Genomic DNA, 19,464 nt, shown 5'->3' on the forward strand with positions numbered 1-19,464 from the left:
AGAGTGGGTTCTGTGGGGGATCCACAGCCTAGAGCCACCCCATGAGGCTCCTCCAAGGTATGCCCCGCCCCTTGCAGGGGGGATGCAGCCACAGAATAAGGGCAGCTCCTCTCCTAACTAACTCTCCCCACCCGTAATAAACGATCTATAGACCAATTCCTGCATTTCTCATTTTTATTTGACAGAAAAAGTTGCTCTTGCTGTACAGATTTTAAAAAACCAAAATGCCTTTAAGAAACGTGAAGAAAAGTTGGGGGGGAGGGGGCCACAACCTCACTGGGAGGCCAGGAGGAGCCAACCAATTTCAACTCCTGCCCCTTTTTTCTGGGTATACCTCACACAGGTCCACAAGTACCAAACCATCATCCCCCCAAGAACTCGGGGCTAAAAGGGGGGCAGTGCCTCCCAGATCCTTTGAGTCAAGACCTGGGAGTCCCAAACTATCCTCCCCTCCCGCAACTCCCATTCTCATTCCCACCCACCCCAAACCCCCCAAAACATGTGAACCAGGAAAAACTCACAGAGATTAACATTTCACAGAACAAAGAAAAAAAAAGGAAAAGGGAGGGAAAGAAGGGAGCCCTCCCCCCAGGATGCTGCCAGGGTTGGGGGGGGGGGGGAGGGCAGACAAAGACCCCCTCCCACGGCTCTGTTGGGAAGAAAGGGGGCACATCCTGTGGCTCCAGAACTTGGGGTATGGTGGAATTCCCCCAAAAAGATTCACGGAGACCTGAAATGGAAGAGAATAATCAATGCAGAGGCCCCAGCCAGCTCTGGAGCTCTCAGAAGTGAGCCCAGCCCTAGAGTGTGACAGACACATACCTGGAGGAACGGTGCCGCATGGAGCGGGGGCTGGGTGTTTCCCTCCTGCGCTTGTGGCCCGGGGAGTGGCTGTCCCCACGCTGGCTTCTCCGGGAACCCCGTTCACTGCTGCTACAATGAAGGACAGATGTGAGACCACACACAGGACGCCACCAACCCTTGGTACCTTGGAGCCTTAGAACTTATTTTGCAGAAATCAGTGGCGGCCAGACTGGGCTACTGGCAGGACAGCACACACTGGCAACCCTACCTCTGCTGGTCCCGCGGTGAGGGCTGGGGTGAGGGGCGGCGGCGCTCCACAGGCGAGTAGCTGAGGGACCGGGAGTCCCGGAGGGAGTCTATTGGCTTCCGGGGGCTGCGGGACCTGGGGATCAGAGTAGGTCCCCATAGTGCCACACTCTTTCAAACCCACAAGCCAGCACTCAGGACCACCCCCACCCCGCCCCAGGTCCTGACCACCAAACCTCATACCACGCAGGGCCAACCTCAGACCCACCTTCATCCGCTCACTCACCCATCCGCCCGCACACCATCCACCGAGTACCCCAACAGGCGGGGCACGGGGTGCAGCGGGGGAGGCAAAGATAAAGACAGTCCCTGCCCTTGGAGGGGCTCAGTCTGATGGTGAAGGAAGGCCAAGGGAGGCTCGCTTGGCCCCACGTGTGGGAAGCAGCCCCGCAGGACAGATGTACATGGGGTCTGGGGACCCAGGGGAGGGAGACATGGGGCAGGGCAGGGAAGGGGCAGGGTAGTCTTCTTGAAGGTGCTGTTTGAGCGGAGTCTTGCAGAACGAGGAGTTCACCAGGCGGACAAGGGAATTCCAGGCAGGAGGAACAGCATGTCCAAAGGCATGGGGTTCTCCTTAGACTGCAAGGCGCTGCTGAGTGTGGCTGGAGCACAGGGCATGTGTGGGGGCGGGCAGGAGAGGAGAACACAGGGCAGGCAAGGCCAGTTGGTGAAGAGCCTCACACGCCATTCCCGCAGAGGTACGGCTTTATCCTGCAGGCCACAGGGCGTCCCGGAAGGATTTGTGGAGTGAAGGGAGTAACCAGATGGGCGTTTTAGAAAGATCCCTCTGGCTACGTGTGGAAGAGAATGGCGTGGAGGCAGGGAAACAGGGAAGAGGCTGTGGACAGAGTCGGGAGAAGATGACAGTGGCCAGACCCTGGCAGTAGCAACGGGGAGACTTAAAAGCTAGAATCCCTGGAACCTGGGACCAGGCTGCATGTCATGGGCAGGGAGAGGAAGGAACCTAGGACTCCCCAATTCTGGCCTGAGCACCCACTTGGATGACACAGCCCTCTGCCAGAACAGGGCACAACAGAGTAAGCAGGGAGAGGAGAGCCCAACTCCTCCTGTACAAGCAGTCACCACAGTCCAGCAGGGATCTCACACCCCAGGGTCACACCCCAGCCCTTCCTTCTCAAGCAAGGCAGCACTCACCTCCGCTCGCCAGGGGGTGGCTTCTTGGGGCTTGCAGGTTTGGGCAAGGCCTGAGGGCCAGGCTTAGCAGGGGAGGGGGAGGAAGAAGTAGAGGAAGAAGAGGAAGACGAAGAAGAGGAAGAAGAGGAGGAGGAGGAGGAGGAAGAGGAAGAAGAGGATGATGAAGAAGAGGAGGAGCTGCTGGAACTGGAGCTGCTAGAACGCCTCTTCCGCTTGGCTGGGGTCGGTTCCTGAGGACGGCCCTCTCGAACAGCCTCCTTTGGGGCTGGGGCGGGGCTGGGGACCCTGTGGGAGAAGAGGGCGTCACAAGGAGACAAGCTGCCCCAGCCCCAACCCTACCTTCCTTGGCCTGGAGGAACGGCAGTGGGGGAGGGGTGCCTGAGAAAGGCCCTGGGAGCTCTCCAAGCCGAGAGCCAGTGAGTGCATTCTCTGGAGAGCAGTGGCCCCAACTGACCCAACCTCTGCTAACGCAACAGGCTGGGGCCCACAGCAAAAGGGATCAAGGTTAAACCTCAAGAATGTCCCTGATGGAGGAATAAGGTCCCTGGGCTCAGGTGTAGAAGCCAAGCTGGGTAGTCTCCGTCCTCTCCGTCCTCAGAAAGGAGAGCCACAGCGTGGGGAGGCCTGTGTGTGTGTGGGTTGGCTGGGGGAGGGGCCGTCCTGCCTGGAGGCAGGGAGAGGGATAGGATGACCTCTGAAGATCCTTCCAGCCCAGGGAGTTCCTCTTGAGGTCTAACTGCCATCCCTCCTGCTGTAAAATTAAGTCCATTTCCTCTAGTTCTGTCCTCTGTAGAGACGGAAAACTTATCATTATCCTCTAGAGAATTAACCTTCGGAGACTTTTACCTGTCCCATTCCTCCCCCCCGTTAACCCCCACCCCGGCATTCTCTTCTACCCCCAGCTTAAGGATCATGGTCCCCATACCTCCTCAGAGAGCCAAGAACCTCTGGATAGGGCTTCTCCCTCCCCACCCCCACCAACCATCCCCAAAACCTTCCCCGTAGAAGAGTTCTAAAAGTCCCCTCACCTCTTCAGTGCTACCTCAGGTTGAGTGGGAAGGCTAGAGCCCTCCGAGTCGCTAGAACTGGAGCCAGAGGAGGAGGAGGACGAGGACGAGGACGACGATGATGAAGAGGAGCTGCTAGAGGAGGACGAGGAGGACGAACTCCGCCGCTCCTTTGCTGGCTGCAGGGCAGCCAAAGCAGAAGGCTGCTGGGCCTCCACAGAGGCAGTTGGTTCCCCACCCTCTGGGTGGGACACCCCAGGGATGGGGCCAGAGAGCATGCCATCGTGGTCACCAGCGGAGGATGTGGTCTTTGCCACCGTTCCGGAGGAAAGGGACTGAGACCCTGCTACAGGGGTGGTCTGGGCAAGCAAAGATCGGGACTGGTCAGAAAAAGCAGATGGCACAGGGGACCTAGGCCGATCCTGAGCTGGAGGAAGAACTGACTGTGAGAGAGCCTGTACCATTCTAGAGGCAGGAGAGGGAGCCCGCTCAGATGTCATTCTAGACTGGCTTGGGGCAGATGGTGGGGTTCTGGACCTGGCTCGGTCAAGGAGCGGTGGTGAGGTTCTGCCACTAACGCGCTCATAGGCAGAGAGGGGCACCCTAGGGCTGGTGAGGTTTGCACCAGACAAGGCTGGAGCCATTCTAGCACTAGTGAGATTTGCAGGGGCCAAGGCTGGAGGGGTTCTTGAGCTGGCAATATTCACAGGAGCTGTGGCATGTGTAGATCTAGGACCCACCAGGTTTGCAGGGGCTGGAGCCTGGGGTGTTCTGGAGCTGGACGGATAGTTTGCAGCAGTCGGGGCTGTGCCAGAACCCGTGAGACTCAAAGCTGCCAAAGCAGCTGGGGTTCTGGCTCCTGCCAGGTTCACAGCTGGGGCTGTGGGGGTACGAGGGTCAGCAAGGTTCACGGCCGAAGGTGCCACTGCTGTTCTGGGGCTGGCCAAGTTCATGGCTGCTGCTGCAGCTGGCGTTCTTGAGTCAGCCAGGTTCACTGCTGTTGGGATGGCAGGTGTCCTGGCACTGGCCAGGTTCATGGCTGCTGCAGAGGCTGCAGGAATCCTGCTGGCAAGGCTGGCAGCTGGGGCTGTTCTGAGACTCATGAGAGGCACTGGAGCTGGAACCTGGGACATTCTTGCAGCAAGGCCAGCTGCAGACATGGACGGAGGAGGCCGAGCGGTGCCAAGACTGATAGCCGTCAGGGCAAGTGCAATTCTGGACTGAGCATGGTTTTCTGGCACAGATGTTCTCGGGTGATCAGGAATTCGGGGACCTGGACCATCCATCATGGAGCCACCAGCTTGCTGCAGGACAGACATGGGTGTTCTAGAGCTGCCAAGGGGCTCAAGCATTCCAGGTGATCTACAGCGGTCAAGAGGAGTTGGTGACATGCTAGGACGACTGAAGCAGCTCATTCTGGAGCTACTGAGCGCTACCGGAGGTGTCCGAGAACCAGAATGATTTCTCGTTGCTGGAGGAGTAGCAGAACGTGAACGATCAGAACTGCTTCCAGATGCAGAACGCCTGCGGATAGCTGGAGGAGATCTTGTTAAGGACCGTTTGCCCCGAGTTGTTCGTGGAGTACGGGACCTAGAACGGCGGCGAATAGCAAGTGGTGAGCGACTTCGAGAACGCTTGCGTGGTAACAATGGGCTTCGAGACCTAGAGCGGCGCCGAATAGCTAGAGGAGTTCGGGACCTTGATCGCCGGCGTGTCACTGGAGAGGTTCGAGAGCGGGACCTCCTTCGAGTTACCGGAGACGTGCGAGATCTTGACCTCCTTCGGGTGACTGGGGATGTTCTGGATCTTGATCTTCTGCGAGTGATAGGGGAGGTTCTGCTTCGAGATCGCCTTCTGGTTACTGGTGGGGTCCTAGATCTGGACCTTCTCCGAGTCACTAGTGGAGTCCTAGAACGGGAGCGTCGGCGAGTCGGTGTTCTGGACCTTGAACGACGGCGGGTTACTGGTGGTGTTCTGGACCTAGATCGCCTTCGACTCACTGGGGAAGCTCTCGATCGAGATCTTCGTCTAGTCACTGATGTCCTGGACCTTGATCGCCTCCGGCTGACTGGTGAAGTTCGAGACCTGGACCTCCGTCGGCTAACCAGGGGTGTTCTGGACCTGGATCGCCGGTGAGTGGCTGGAGAGGCCCGAGACCTGGAGCGTTTCCATGGGGCTGGTGATGTGCGTGAGCGGGAACGCTTCCGACTGGTTGGGGGTGTCCGAGAGCGGCCTCTTCGGCGTCTAGAGGAGGTTCTGGAACTCTCCTGCCGAGCAGGAGACCTTGAATGGTAACCGGAGCCTCCCCTGCGACGCCGAGTAACCCGAGACCTTGACCGGCTCCGCTGTCTTCTCCGAGAGGTTGACTGAGAAGATCCAGACCTATCTCGACGACGGGTTGTTCTGGTTTTCTCCCTCCTCGAGCGGGAACGGGACCTCTGCAGCCCACGAAGCTTTGGTGAAGGAGAACGGCCTCTCCTTGAAGTTGTCTTAGTGCGTGGAGATGAAACTGAACGCCGCCGGCGTGAGGATCTTGACTTTTCAGCTGGCTCTGGGGAAGACACTGAGGGACTTCTTCGGCGTCTTGGGGGAGTTCTAGAGCGGGTCTCTGGTGAGGATGATGCAGAACGGCTTCTACGGGAGAGCCTGGCCTTCCTAGTCAGCTCAGGAGATGATCGAGAGCTGCGACGGCGAGGCGGAGTACGAGACTTGGTCTTGGGCTCTGGTGATGACCTAGAGCTTCTTCTAGTAGTTCTGGATTTGGGTGGGTGTTCTGGAGAGGACTCAGAACTGCTGCTTCCTTCAGGCGAAGGGCCTCTGCCTTTGCTTGATGAACCTGATCTGCTTCGTCTTGGAAGGACCCGAGGGACAAGAGCCTTGGGTTCAGGAGAGGAATCAGAACCACTCTGTGCCCTGGGTACTGCTCTTGGCTTATCTTTAACTTCAGGGGATGAGCCAGACCTACTACACCGAGGAGAAGGCCGGGATTTGCTGTCGACCTCTGGAGATGATCCAGAGTGACTCCTTTGTCTAAGTGGCATTCGTGTCTTAGCTTTAGAATCTGGAGAAGAGTCTGACTCACTTCTCTCCTGAGGCGATGAACTGGGTTTCCCATCAAGTTCTTGAGAAGATCCAGACCGACATCTCTGCCCGAGAGGAGTCCTAGTCACAGTCTTCTGTTCAACTGATGACTCTGACCCACTTCTTTCTCTCTGGGGGGTAAGACACTTATTGTTGAGCTCCGGGGATGATGGAGAATGACTCCTTGGCCTAGGAGTCTGAGGCAAAGCTTTTGGTTCTGGAGAGGAATCACATTCACTCCTTCCCCTGGATGGTGTTCTAGGTATATCTTTCATTCCAGGAGACGACCCAGACAGGCTGTGCCTTGAGGGAGTCCCAGACCCATCTCTAAGTCCTGGGGAAGACCCAGACCTGCTTCTCCTTGAGGGAGTTCTGGGTAAACCATCTTTCATTTCAGAAGATGCAGAACTACTTCTTTCCCTTGAGGGTGTTCTAGGTATAGCATCAAGTACTGGCGAAGAGACACTCTGATTTGAAGACATTCCTGCTTTTTCCACCGCATCTGGGGATAACTCAGAACTGCTGTGTCTGGAGGACCTTGTTGATTGTTCTTTCACATCTAGAGATGGATCTGTCTCCAGCTGATTAAGAAAAGGTCCATTCAAATCTTTAACCTCAGGAGAAAATCCAGTATTCATTTCTGCAATAGGGCCAGAGTTTCTAAATTCTAAAGGTGATCCAAAGCTATTCTCTCTGGGAGGAGAGTTAGATAGTTCTTTATGTTCTGGAGAAAAGCGTGGCCCACTCCAAGCTGAGGCTACTGCAGGGACTTCTTCCAAAGAAGCCTGTGACTGGCTTTGGTCAAGAGTCAAAGACATGGCAGATCTTTCTTCTATTTCAGGAGATGATTCAAAGTTACTTCCAGCCATTTCTTTAAGTTCTGGAGACAAATGGGGCAGGACCTGGTTTAAGGATTCTTCAGATTTCTCTACCACCTCCATTAATTCCTCATCTTGCCTTGGCTTAGCTAATGCACTACTTCGGTCTTTTGTATCTGGAGATGACTCGACACCACCTCTTTCCCTTGATGGAGTTCTAGGGGTGTCTCTGAGTACTGGTGAGGACTCAGGCCTATCCTGCACAGAAGGAGGACTCAATTTGTCTCTTGGTCTTGGAGATGATGCAGTAACATCCTCCTGAAGGAGTAAGCCAGTTTTTTCTTTTGATTCAGAAGGCTCCAATCTACTCTGCCCCAGAAGAGATTTAGAGTCCATTGCAGGATATAGGGAAGAATCAGACTGGGACCCGCTCTGCTCAGGAGACATCCCAGATTTCAGCCTAGGACCTGCTGACAATTCACTTCTATCTTCTCTTGTTGGAGATCTGGGTGCCAGCTCAGTGATTGGAGATGAGGACCTGGACTGGCCACCCTTAGGAGGTGTCTGAGATTTGGTCTGCAGATACGGAGATTCAGAATGACTCTGTCTCATTTCTGGACTTGAAGTACCAGATGTGGAGTCTGGTGAAGTTGGAGATTGTCCTTTCTGTTGCAGAGATGAGGGTGGTGTGCAGGACTTTACTCCTGGACAGAGGGAGAAAGATCCAGAGCAACTCTGTGCTGATAAATCTTTAGACTTCTCTTGGGAACATGGTGACTTTGATCCAAGAAGATTATGCCCTGGTGGAGTTTGGGGCTTTGCTTTGGGGCATGGTGAAGTAGACCCTGAGTGACTTTGTCTTAGTGGTGTTCCAGGTTTCACTTTGGTATCTGAAGAGGAGGATCTAGAATGGCTGTGTCTTTCCAACAATCTAGATTCTGTCTTGGAGCATGGAGACTCTGATCTGCTTTGCCTTGGAGGTGTTTTAGATGTCACTCTACTAGGACTTGGAGAAGAGAAGCCAGAATGGCTTTGGATTGGTGACGTTACTGCTTTCACTTTGGGTTGTGGAGATGACGACCCAGATCGGCTCCATCTTGGAGGTGTGCTAGATTTCACTCTAGAAGGAGAAGACCCAGAGCAGCTATGTCTCGAAGGGGTCCTAGACTTCACCTCAGGGTCAGGTGATGATTCAGAACGGCTCTGTCTTTGTGGTGTTGCAGATTGTTCATTTACCTGGGGACTTGTTACAGACTCTTGCCTTGGTGGCGTTCCAGATTTCAGGTTAGGTTGAGGAGATGAACTGGAATGAGTCTGTCTTGATGGCGTTTTAGATTTCTGATCAGGAGGTGGAGAAGAACCAGAGCGACTTCGCCTTAGTGGTGTTCTAGATTCAGCTTTAGGTTGGGATGATCCGGAGCGACTGCGCCTTGGTGGTGTCTGAGACTTTTGTTTAGGGCGTGGAGAGGACCCTGAAAGGCTTCGCCTCAAAGACAAGCGGGATTTTACTTTGGACCTTGGTGAAGAGAGAGACCTGCTCCGCCTCGAAGAAACTCGAGATTTCTTCATTTCTGGGCTTGAGTTGGACCTGCTCCTTCTCTGTGATGTTCTGGATTTGTTCTTCCGCTCTGATGATGAGCCAGACCTGCCCCTTCTTTGTGGTGTTCTAGAGTGAGATCTTCCCCGTCTAACTAGACTTCTACTACGGGATCTTCCTCGTCTTGCTGGTGTCCTAGACCGAGATCTCCCTCTCCTGGTTGGTGTTCTAGAGCGCGACCGGCCACTTCGTCTAGCTGGGGTTCTGGAGCGCGACCGCCCACGCCTGGCTGGGGTTCTAGAGCGCGACCGCCCACGCCTGGCTGGGGTTCTAGAGCGTGACCTGCCACTTCTCCTGGCTAGCGATCTACTATGAGACCTCCGTCGTACTGGTGATCGGGTCCTAGATCTGCGCCTAGCAGGTGTTCTAGACCGAGACCTGCCCCTCCGGGCTGGTGTTCTAGACCGAGACCTGCGCCTAGTGGGTGTTCTAGATCGTGACCTCCGCCTGGCAGGTGTCCTAGACCGAGATCTGCCCCTCCGGGCGGGTGTTCTAGAACGAGATCTGCCCCTAGTTGCAGGGGATCTAGAGTGTGACCTGCCTCGTCTTGCTGACCTAGACCTGCCTCTTCTCTGTGTATTTCTGCTCCTGGACCAGCCTGGTCGCTGAGGAGACCTAGAGCGGCCACGTCGCTGGGGGCTCCTAGATCGTCCCCACCTCTGTGCAGACCGGGACCTACGCCACTGAGGTGACCGGGACCGAGAATGACCTCTCTTGGTAGGGGTTCGAGACCGAGACCGCCCCCTCTTAGTGGTAGGACTACGGGACCTCCCCACTCTACGAGAAGGAGTATGAGAATGTGACTTATCCCGTTTTGCTCGGCCATGTGAACGACTCTTGGATGCAGGAGAAGAAGAAATCTCTCGGCGGGACCCAGGAGCTGGTGTAGGTTTAGGACTTTCAGGGGAAGAGCTGGCATGCCGAGAAACTTTGGTAGGTTGAGGGGAGGGCGGGCAGCTCTCTGAAGAAGATTGGGGAGGTTTCTCAGGAGACTTAGGTGGTGAATGGCCCTGGGCTGGAGAAGCCTCAGAAGGGGGGTTCACTGGCTCCTGACTTAAGGGGGTTGTCGCAAGGGGTTGTGGGGAGCCGCCATATTGCTCAGCAAGGAGCGGAGTGGGAGCAGGTGGTTCTGGCCCTGTGCTGCTCCTTTCCGGAGAGGAGCTAGGTTGAACTGCAGATTTCTAAGAGTGGAAAAGAGAGTAAGGATACGGGTATGTAAGCACCAGAACTTCCGATCACCTGTAAGATCCCAACACCCTTTCCTATGAAACTTTTCCTCTATGCACCCCATTATACCAACTGGTCCTTTTCCTCACCACAGGCTATCACATTCATTCAATAACAAGAGATCACATAATATAAAACACAGTAAGAAACGTATGAAAACAGAGTCTACAATCTCAAGAGTCTTCTATCTAGAGAAAAAACATAATGCAAACTAATGTACTATATTTCACAACAGATAACCATTACAAAATGCTGAGTGCAGAAAAAAAGGTATTCTTAAATGGAAAGATAAAGCAGTTTCCCAAAGTGACTGACTTCACCTTTAAAAAATAACTATATTAAAATAAGAAAAAAAAAGACAAAGATCTGACTACATGATTTATGTGAATAAAACCAGATGAAGTACAGGAAAATACAGAAAGAGACTAAATTATAAAAGCTTTAAATATTAAAGTCAAGAGCAATAGGAAGTAAATTAAGTTTCTAAGATGATCCAACTTGCAGTTTGGAAAAGCAACTCTGGATAACATGGAAAACGGACAGGAGAGCTACAAATTTAGCAAAGAGCAATTAAAATTATACTGTGATTGTTGAAGTAAGAAAACATAATTAGAATTTGAATTTTAATAGCAAGCATAAAGAACAGGTACTGAAAAGATCTTTCCAAAGTAGTGTTTTCAGACTGCAAGCAGCAACCCAGTGGGTTGAAAAGTTTTAATGAGCCACAACCAGCATTTAATGAAATTGATACTAAAAACATTTTAAGTAAGACTAGGTGTAGTTCAAAAAATTTTTTTTGTTCCAATTCTATCAACCTATAAGTACAAAGAGAACAGTGATGTAAAACCTATTAACACGCAATAAAGTTTGAAAGCCACAATTCTAAAGGATTTGCAGATACAAAAGAGAACTTTATAAATAACTGAGAGGAATGCAGAAAACAAAACCAGACCTTGCTTCTCCCTTAACTTCACACACCTATCCTGAATCCACAGCCCTGCAACCCAAAGAGTATCCATTAACTCAGGAACATACCTCCTTCTTGTCTTTATCTTTGTCTTCATAAGGGCTGCTAGGCTGCTTTGTAGAAGGCTCCGGGCTACTAGGCTGCCCTATGTTGGTGATACCTGGTTCCCTGGATGGTGCATCTCCCTCCCCTCGACGCCCCGAAGCAGGGGAAGGACTTCGCCCAGTCAAGGTAGTTGTATGGGTTTTAGCTGCAGCACTTCGAGACCTGAGAGAGGTAATTGAGGATGGGAAAAGAGGAAGAAAATCAGTTCAGGGGAGAACAGAAAACCCCCTCCCCAGCTCCCATCCACCTTTCTTCAATATAACCCTCTTCCAAAAAAGCCTTCTCTTACTCACAAGATTCAAGTAACTCATATTGAAATTCAAGTCCAGTTCACTTTGCTCTTTCTCTTCTCAACGTCAATCCCCAAAAACGTTCTCCCTCTACCCCTTTATATTTACCTCCCCCAAACCTCCCGAAACCCTCCACCCAGTCCATTCCCTACCCGCTTCATTCACAACTCACCTCTGAGCCCACCTCCTTCAGGAAGCCTTCCCCGATTAAGGAAGCCAGGGTAAGGATTCCTTCCTCCCCCAGACACCACGAACAAACCACCACCCCCCCCCCTATTCTGGCAGTCCATATATATCAGAACAAAACAAAAAATCACAAACAAAAGAAAACAAAAAAACAAAAAACAAAAAAAAAAAAGAGAAGGGGAAATGTATATGTCTGTCCATCCTGTTGCTTTAGCCTGTCAGCTCCTAGAGGGCAGGGACCGTGTCTTCCGAATGGTCTGTGCAGCGCCTAGCACACCGTGGGCGCTCAATAAATATTAAATTGATTAACCCACAAGTCCCTCTTCCCTCCCTTCCTCCTGGACCACCCCTTACCGACTGCGGGAAGTATCTGAAGAGGAAGCAGAGTCTGCAGAAGTTGAACGGTGCGCCCGTCGGCTCTTGGGAGCTGGTGTTGTACTTCGAGACCTGAAGGAAGACCACCACCACAGCTCAGGGTGCTGTCACACCTGCACTGGGTTCCCCTTATCCACCCTTCAACCTTTTACCAGTCAGGGACGTGACTGATTCTGCCCCATCCCCAGGTGGCACTCATCTACTCGCTAAGCAAATTCCCCTCTAATTCACTCACCGCTTTCGCTTCTTGTCCTTAGATTTACGTTTGCTCTTTGGAGTAGGAGACCTGGGAAATGAGGCAGAATTATTTAAAATAAAAATCATTTTTAAAGAAACAAAGAAAATGAAAAGTAAAATGGAAAGAACTGAGTTACTGACAGTAGAAGATCAAGGAACTGAGCTTTACTCCAAGAAAAAAAAAAAAACCCCCAAAGAGCCAGCAAGGCCATCAAGCAATGGCTCACCACTCCATGTGCCACTATGTTCCCTATGCCACAAAAAGCTCTTACCTATGCTTCCTTTTCTTGGATTCAGATTCTGACCTGTTGGTAAAAAGTAAGTAAAACTATTATTTTTTTATCTAGACCCGGACTCACCAAACCTCTCCAATTATTCCATATATTCCCACCTCATACCTGTGCTTCTTCTTCTTAGAGCTCTTCTTCCTTTCTCGTCGAGGAGAGCTGCTCTCTGACCTGCTAAACATGGGTTCAGAAACAAGGTCATTCAGCCTACCTCCTTCCCTGGCCCACCCACTTATAATCCATCCCCAAAAAGGCTTCTAAAGCACAGAACAACTCCAATAGCACCAATGTGCCAATCTAAGCCTAGAACTTATTTACTCTCCAAGAAGCGTAGGTACCTCCCTCCTATTATATAGCAACAAACCCCAAAATGGAAAAAACAACGTAACTCCAAAATGCTGCTGATCAGTTCTGCAGAGGTACAGAATCAACCCTTCCCACTGAAGCAGCACACATTATTTCTTCTACCAGATGAGACCTGAATGGTAACTCCCTCTTCCCTGACTTTTCTGACAACTCTCTCCTACTTCCTAGAAATAAAAATACCCTATTGCCAGAGACAGAGGAAAAACATGACAGGTTTGGTCCTCTGGCTACTAGAAGAGCTTTCCAACTAACTTACCGTCCTCTATCTTTCTTCTTTTTCTTCTTCTTTTGCTTTGGGGTTGGTGAGCGAGAACTGCTAGACTCCCGGACAAGGCTGAGGAAAGATGAAAAATGGCAGAGATGGGTGCTAAGACAAACTTTCTTAGACATTTCAATTTCAGAAGAACAAAATCTCAAGAATTTGAAAAGACATAGTCCACACACAAAAAATGAGGCAGAGTGCTTAGAATTAGGAAGAGAAACTGACACTGGCTTCTTAGTCTTGTGTACCTGTAAGGTTTGGGTGGCTCAGGAACTGGTTGCTTAGCTTCTCGAGCACGACGCTGAGGATCAAAAGAGCTGCCATCCACATAGGAATCACTGATGCCAAAGGCAGCTCGGAGTCGCTCGTTCTTCTTCTCATTCAATTCTGCCAACTGGTGAGTCTCAGTTACCCTAGAGGAGAAAAGGTCAAAGGTCTAAAGGACATAGAGAACAAAATGCAGAATCATATTCACACAAACAGCCACGAGAAAATGAAGACAAGAGCAGGGAGAAAGTCCAAACTAAACAGAGAGAACAGCAAAAGCAGAGTAGAGTCCAGAGAAAATCGAGAGAGGGAAACACTCACGCTGGCCTCTGCCCTGGGGTCTCCTCCTTGCCCCCAGGGTTCACATCCTTCTCCAACAACATGAGTCGAAAGGTCGCCACTTTTTCCTGAATTTGCTGTTCCTCGTACCTGGAGAACAAAAGCCTTCAGGGTTAGAGCTTGACTAGACACTCTCCCCAGTCCCAGGTTTACAGTTCCCTCATTCCCAGCAGGATCCCTTCCCTTTCCATGCACACATACAATTTTTCACTCACTGTCACCCAAAGGGCCCTTCTATTAAATCCTGCTCTTTTCCTGTCATCTTTCTTCCCTCCACTGACTACACCCTCTAGAACAGTGGATTTTAAACATGCTACACTCCAGGGGCCAAGAGAGGAAAGTTAAGCAGGCAGAGTTCCAGGTGTTCCTCCCCAAATCCAATCAACAAGAACAAATCTTTCATTTCCTGGGATTCCAAAGTAACATGCATTATATGAAACGGGCGCCACTGCTGAAGTTTGAAAACCACTGCTCTAAAAGGTTTTCTGCCTTAATGTGTTCCTTTTCCAAAATCTCAATTCCCTATCCAACCCATGATCCCTTTTATCCGGGTATTATTCCAATTCCTGTTTTCCTGCCTTTGCTACTGTCCAAGGCCTCAATCCTTAAATCCATTTACCTTCCTTTTCTCTACCAATGACAACACATATCAGCTTACCTAGCTAGCTCTTGTCTCTTCCCTGGTCTGCTTCCCCACCTCTCCCTTAAAGCACATATCTGCTTCTCAATGGCCCCCCTCTTTCCCCATGTGCCTCCATCTAAATAACTCATAAAAGGCTCCCTTTTATATCCCAGACACAGGTTCCTCATCTCCCACTTTGAACTGTCCCTTAACTCCTTTCAATTTGCTAGCTCCTTTACCTCCTCCCCTCCTACAAATCCTCTCCAGGCCTCTTTCAACCAGCCCTAAGCTCGCTACATCCCACCTAACTCCCCCAGCTCTGCACTCACTCAGTGCTTGGCTCTCCCCCAGCCCTCCCTCACCCCTGCTCTTCCATCATCTCCTCCAGCTCGAGGCATCGCAGCTCCACGCGCCGCTTGCGCTCGTGGTCCAGGATGTCAGGATTAGGCCGCTTCACCAGGGCAGCCTCCAGGCGCCGCAGTTCCTCCTCTCCCTTGTAGTCAGGCCGCTCACCCCGGCGGCCCCGCACCAGGGACAGGTTGCGCTGGACGTAGCCGTTGGTGCCGCTGCCCCGGGGCGTCGGCAGCCCGATCCCGTTGTACATGGCCCCGTGCCCGGGGTGGGGCACCACCGCTCCTGAAGGGGAGCGGGGAGACACGGGTCAGGCCCCTGGCCCCAAACTAGCCACTTACCACCACCCAAATCCCTGCTCTTCTTCAACCCTACTTCAACATGTCTCTCCACACTAAACCTCCTTTAGCTGCATAATCCTCCTGGTCTCCTAAAAAAACCTGTTCTTCATACCTCCAACACTGCTTTCTTTCCACCAAATCATAGCCCAGCTCTCACAGCCTTTCCCCACAATGTGCAAGAGCCACTCCTGCTTTCACCTAGCTTTCCTGTTTCCACCCAAAACAAAGATCCCATTTCTCCCAAATTTCTCCACTCTATCTCTTTATTCTCCTTTAGCCCCAATATACACAACTGGTATCTTCACCAACTACTCTAATTCCTAACCCCTGGCAACTGACAGAGGCCTCCAAACAGGGCACAACAAACACCAAACGAAGATCTGTGGCACCCAAAGGCCTGCAGTCCAAGTCTAGACTCTTCAAGAACTGACCTAAGCATTTCAGGCTACCCTAAAGGTAGCCAGAAATTATGAATACAATCTGACTGAACAGCCCCTAGATATCCAAAAGGTGGCCCAGGATAAAGGCCAGCATGCACATCAGAAACACGTGAACCTTGGATATGTAATCCTCTTATACTTCACCTCTCAAGTAAGGGGCCATTTCCAATCAACTATCCTGACTGATCATTTTCCTTCAATTTCCTTCCCAATAGGATTTCTCACATGGTTTGGGGCTCACCCAACTCTCACTAGCTCCTGTAAAATATTACATTTTCAACTCAATGCTCTAAATACACCAAACCAGCCTCCTCTATTCCAACTGTCCCCATACCTTCTCTACATTCCTTCCCCTACACTTACTCACAAAACCCCCACTCTTTATACCTCACTTTCATTAATGTCAAACTGTCAGCTTTCCCTAACAGTCCCATTATCTCATTTCCTAGTTTTTCTCTTCCAGCCCTTCCTTAACCCTCTCAAGTGTTACCACGTGCCTCCTACCAGGTTCTATCCTCTCAATCTGTTCCAACCCCAGCATGACTCTGAAGAGCCCTCTAATCTTAGTTTTACTGATTAGATTTCTTGGCTACGTACACTCTATTCCTTTCTCCAGCTATATGTACTCTGTTTTTTTCTCCAACTCATCCTGTCCGAGATAGTTTCACATGGGGAAATGTGTGAGGGAAAATGATCCCAGGAAAGAACTCAAGGAACAAAGTGGAGAGATTAGTGAAAGTAGAGGGGAAAAACATAGAACTGGATAAAAGAAAAGGCTTCATTTTAAAAATTCTGAAAGAAACATCATACAAATACCTGGAAGAATGTACTAAAGCCTGCCACCCCCACCCCATACAGGGAGATGTTGAATGAAAGGGAGCTAGCCCAACTCTAGAACAGTTTGGAGCCCCTTACCCCCCAACTCTAAGGCTGGGTCCCTGCCCAATCCCAGTTGCAGACTCTAGAGATCTGAAAACAAAACAAAACGAAATAACCATACTGGGTTAAAGGAATGACAAATGATGCTAAATCTATGAAAGGCAAGTAGAACTATGCAAAGAAATGAAAAATTTCTTTACAGCACAAGAAATCTTCCAACCCTCACTTTTATTTTCTCAAATTTTCTCCTCCTTATTCTAAAGCTAGGCCTTCTTTGGCTCTCTATACCCTACCCAGTTTCTGCTTCCCTTGCAGAATGCTTCTGACCTGCAATCAATTCCTCAGCTTAACCATTCACCCACACTTCCATACCACCTCACACAATAATCCTCCCACTCCCTGGAGAAGGATAACCAGCAGCTGCTAAGCAAAGGGTATTAAATCACAACAGACTAAAGAACTTTTACGGAATGAGCCAAAAAAGAAGGGGAAAAAAGAAAACCCCAAACAGAAATACCACAGCATCTAAGACAGTGCTCAAAACACTAAAAGGATGGATAGACCAAGAAGTATATCAACAACACAAACACAAATCACCAAAACCTAAATAAAGATACTTAAACTGGGGTCCGCGGACTGTGGGTATGTAAAAATCACCCAAGCTAAAGGCTGACAGTAAAAGCTGCAAAAAAAAGACAAAAAGGAGTTTTTTCTGTTGGAAAATTATCACGATGCCCAACTAACCAGACAGAAGGGGGTCTTGAAATTCAGTATTATGGTATTCAAGAAAAAAAACGCACCAAAAAGGAAGGAGTGTGCAAGAAAATGGACAAAAGTAATAAGCACAAGAAGCTCAGCACTGGGGCACTGTAGTAGCTGAGAGGACACTAAGAAACCCCAGAAGCTAAAATACTAGCTCAGGAAGAGACCTAGACTCACACTCAAAAGGAAACAACACTTCTTCAATTTTTGACACAGAAGATATCTTAGAAAAGCGTCTAAGTGAAAACCAAGGCCTAGAAAAGTTGTGCGCCAAATAATGACAAAGTCCAGCGTTTTCTCAAGGAAGGGCTGGCAGCCTCCTCCCGAGCCGTAACACAACTTTGGGGGAGACGATGAAAAAGTGCAAGAAACAAAAGAGCATGTGATCTGCCTTTACATACCTAGACCAAATACGTGAATTTTTTTTTTAAACGTTTAGAATCCTTCTCTTCCTAATACCTCATGGCATACAGTAACGAATGCAAACTGCCTAACTCTCCCAGGGATCTAGTTCAAGGCCTTCTCTGCACTGCCCGAGCGGCCAAGGCCTATTTTCAGCCTTGAGAAATGGGGGAGGGGGCTGCGCGGCGCCCCATAGTATGGGAGGCTCCGGGCCCGATCCCAAGCCCCCGGGAGAGACGGGTAGGCCGGACGCCGGAGAAGCGCGGGGGAAAGGAGCCGGCAGCGGGCCCCCGGCCGCCGCAGCCCCCTCCTCGCCGAGAAAATGTCGGCAAAGACAGCTGCAGGAGAGCCTCCTCGCCGCACGCGTCGGGGAGGCGAGAAGCCGAGTCGCGCGCTCCCCCCTCGAGAGCGCGCGCGAGCCCGAGTGCAGTCGGCAGCGCGCGCCGTTGCCATGGGGGAGGGGGGAATAAAAACCCGCGCGCGACAGGAACCGCGAAGAGGGGGGAGGGGAGGCAGACAAGCAAGGACGTCCGCGCGCGAGCTAGGGGCGGCGAGCGCGCGTGCGCGCGGCGGCCTGAACCGTTCTCCGCGCGCTTTGGCCTTGCGCCGGGGCCGCCGCCCCTCCCCCACCCGGCTCGCGCGCTCCCTCACCCTCTCACCCGCCGCCGCCGCCTCCGCCCGCCGCCTCCGAGGGGGAGAGGTGCTGCCGCTGCCGCTGCTCGAGTTCCTGAGTCCCTCGGTGCCTGGAGCCGCCGCCTTGCCTCGCCGGTCCGCCCGCCTCAGCCGACACCGCCGACTCCTCGCTTCCTCCGGGGCCGCAGCGGACTCCGACTGCGCCACTCGCACCCCGCCTGGGCCGCGCTGCACGTCAGCACGACCAACTATGCGCGTCAGCACGCAGCTGCGCGCGTCGCAGGGCCTGCCGGGAACCGTAGTACTCCCCGCGGCCTTGTGCGCAGGCGCCGAAACCACACCGGGAAGTGTAGTTTCGTAAGGCCCGAAGGAGGTTCAACTCTGTCGTCGAAGAACTACGATTCCCGTCGGCCAGTTGCGAGGAAGGTCTGGGGGGCGGACCGGAGCAAACAACGCATTCCAGAGACTTTCCACTAGGGGGCGGGAGGACACAGGGCCTAGCGACGCTAGCGCTCTCCTCGGCCTCCCGCCTTCGACCCAGACCGTCCTGGGAGTGGTAGTTCTAGCGTGGCATGGAACCCGTATGTAGCTTCGCCCTCCCTGCCCCCACACGACCGCCATTTTGTCTCCCCGTGTTGGGAGGCGATGAGCCGGAGCCTACTGATACCGCTACTTGGAAGTGATCGCAGGCTTCCTGGGGCGAGCCCGGGGCCGCGCCGCACCCGCCCTTCCGCACCCAGGAGAACCAGCCCCCCAGACCCCGGCCAGCGGACACCCCCGGAACCCCAGAGCCCAGCTACAGGCCCAGGGCCTGAGCCAAAGGCTGAGCCAGGAGGCCGTAGTGTTCGCAGCTTCCAGCCGCTGAACCTGGCTGGCTGCCCCTGGGGAATTATTTTTTTTATGATCTCCGAGTAAGGCGGCCAGGCAGCGATGCGATTTTCTCCTACAGAACCAGGGACATGTTATATACGTCGTGGCCGGGCAAAAACGTTACAAACACCCTTAAGTTTTTCACCCTTCTGCAGAATGTCTTAGGTTAATGGTTTTAAGTACGTTTTCTTTGAGCCTGAGAACCAGCCAATCTCCCTCAGAGCAGACTTGGAAGAAGTTGGACTTTGCAGACAGGCCAACAGTTTAACCTGACCTTGGGCTCGCGCTCAGCCGTCCTGGTTATCTCGAGGGTCTTGCACCCTCAACAGGACCCAGCACGTGGCAGACACATAATGAACTGTGGTCCGTTTGAGTTTGATTGTGTTTAATGTTAGTTTTCTTTGTAACCGCGGAAGGATAAAGTCATCTCAGACGCTGTAACTGGGACACCCACCACTTGGTGTAGGAACTGTAGCTTCGATGTACGG

The 19,464-nt window shown here is 51.9% G+C and overlaps 1 protein-coding gene across 10 annotated transcripts; it reads right to left on the minus strand.

Moving 5' to 3' along the window:
• Positions 1-156: 156 nt before the first annotated feature.
• On the minus strand, positions 157-18,335 carry SRRM2 (serine/arginine repetitive matrix 2). Of its 10 annotated transcripts, none has more exons than XM_059898184.1 (15): positions 18,133-18,214; positions 14,661-14,934; positions 13,659-13,766; positions 13,319-13,483; positions 13,065-13,142; positions 12,554-12,613; positions 12,428-12,460; positions 12,154-12,204; positions 11,898-11,990; positions 11,031-11,229; positions 3,294-9,949; positions 2,266-2,550; positions 1,073-1,186; positions 823-933; positions 157-730 (listed from the first exon to the last, which is right to left on the minus strand). In XM_059898184.1, the coding sequence occupies exons 2-15, from the start codon at positions 14,900-14,902 to the stop codon at positions 721-723; spliced, it is 8,205 nt and encodes a 2,734-aa protein (XP_059754167.1). In that variant the 5' UTR covers positions 14,903-14,934; positions 18,133-18,214; the 3' UTR covers positions 157-720. The 10 variants fall into 10 exon arrangements, with proteins under 10 accessions (XP_059754167.1, XP_059754166.1, XP_059754163.1 ...); XM_059898183.1 differs by having other exon boundaries at positions 823-930; positions 12,554-12,616; XM_059898180.1 differs by having other exon boundaries at positions 12,554-12,616.
• Between the last annotated feature and the right edge of the window lie 1,129 nt (positions 18,336-19,464).

Source organism: Balaenoptera ricei, chromosome 15 (assembly GCF_028023285.1).
Source record: "Balaenoptera ricei isolate mBalRic1 chromosome 15, mBalRic1.hap2, whole genome shotgun sequence".
Taxonomy (NCBI): domain Eukaryota; kingdom Metazoa; phylum Chordata; class Mammalia; order Artiodactyla; family Balaenopteridae; genus Balaenoptera; species Balaenoptera ricei.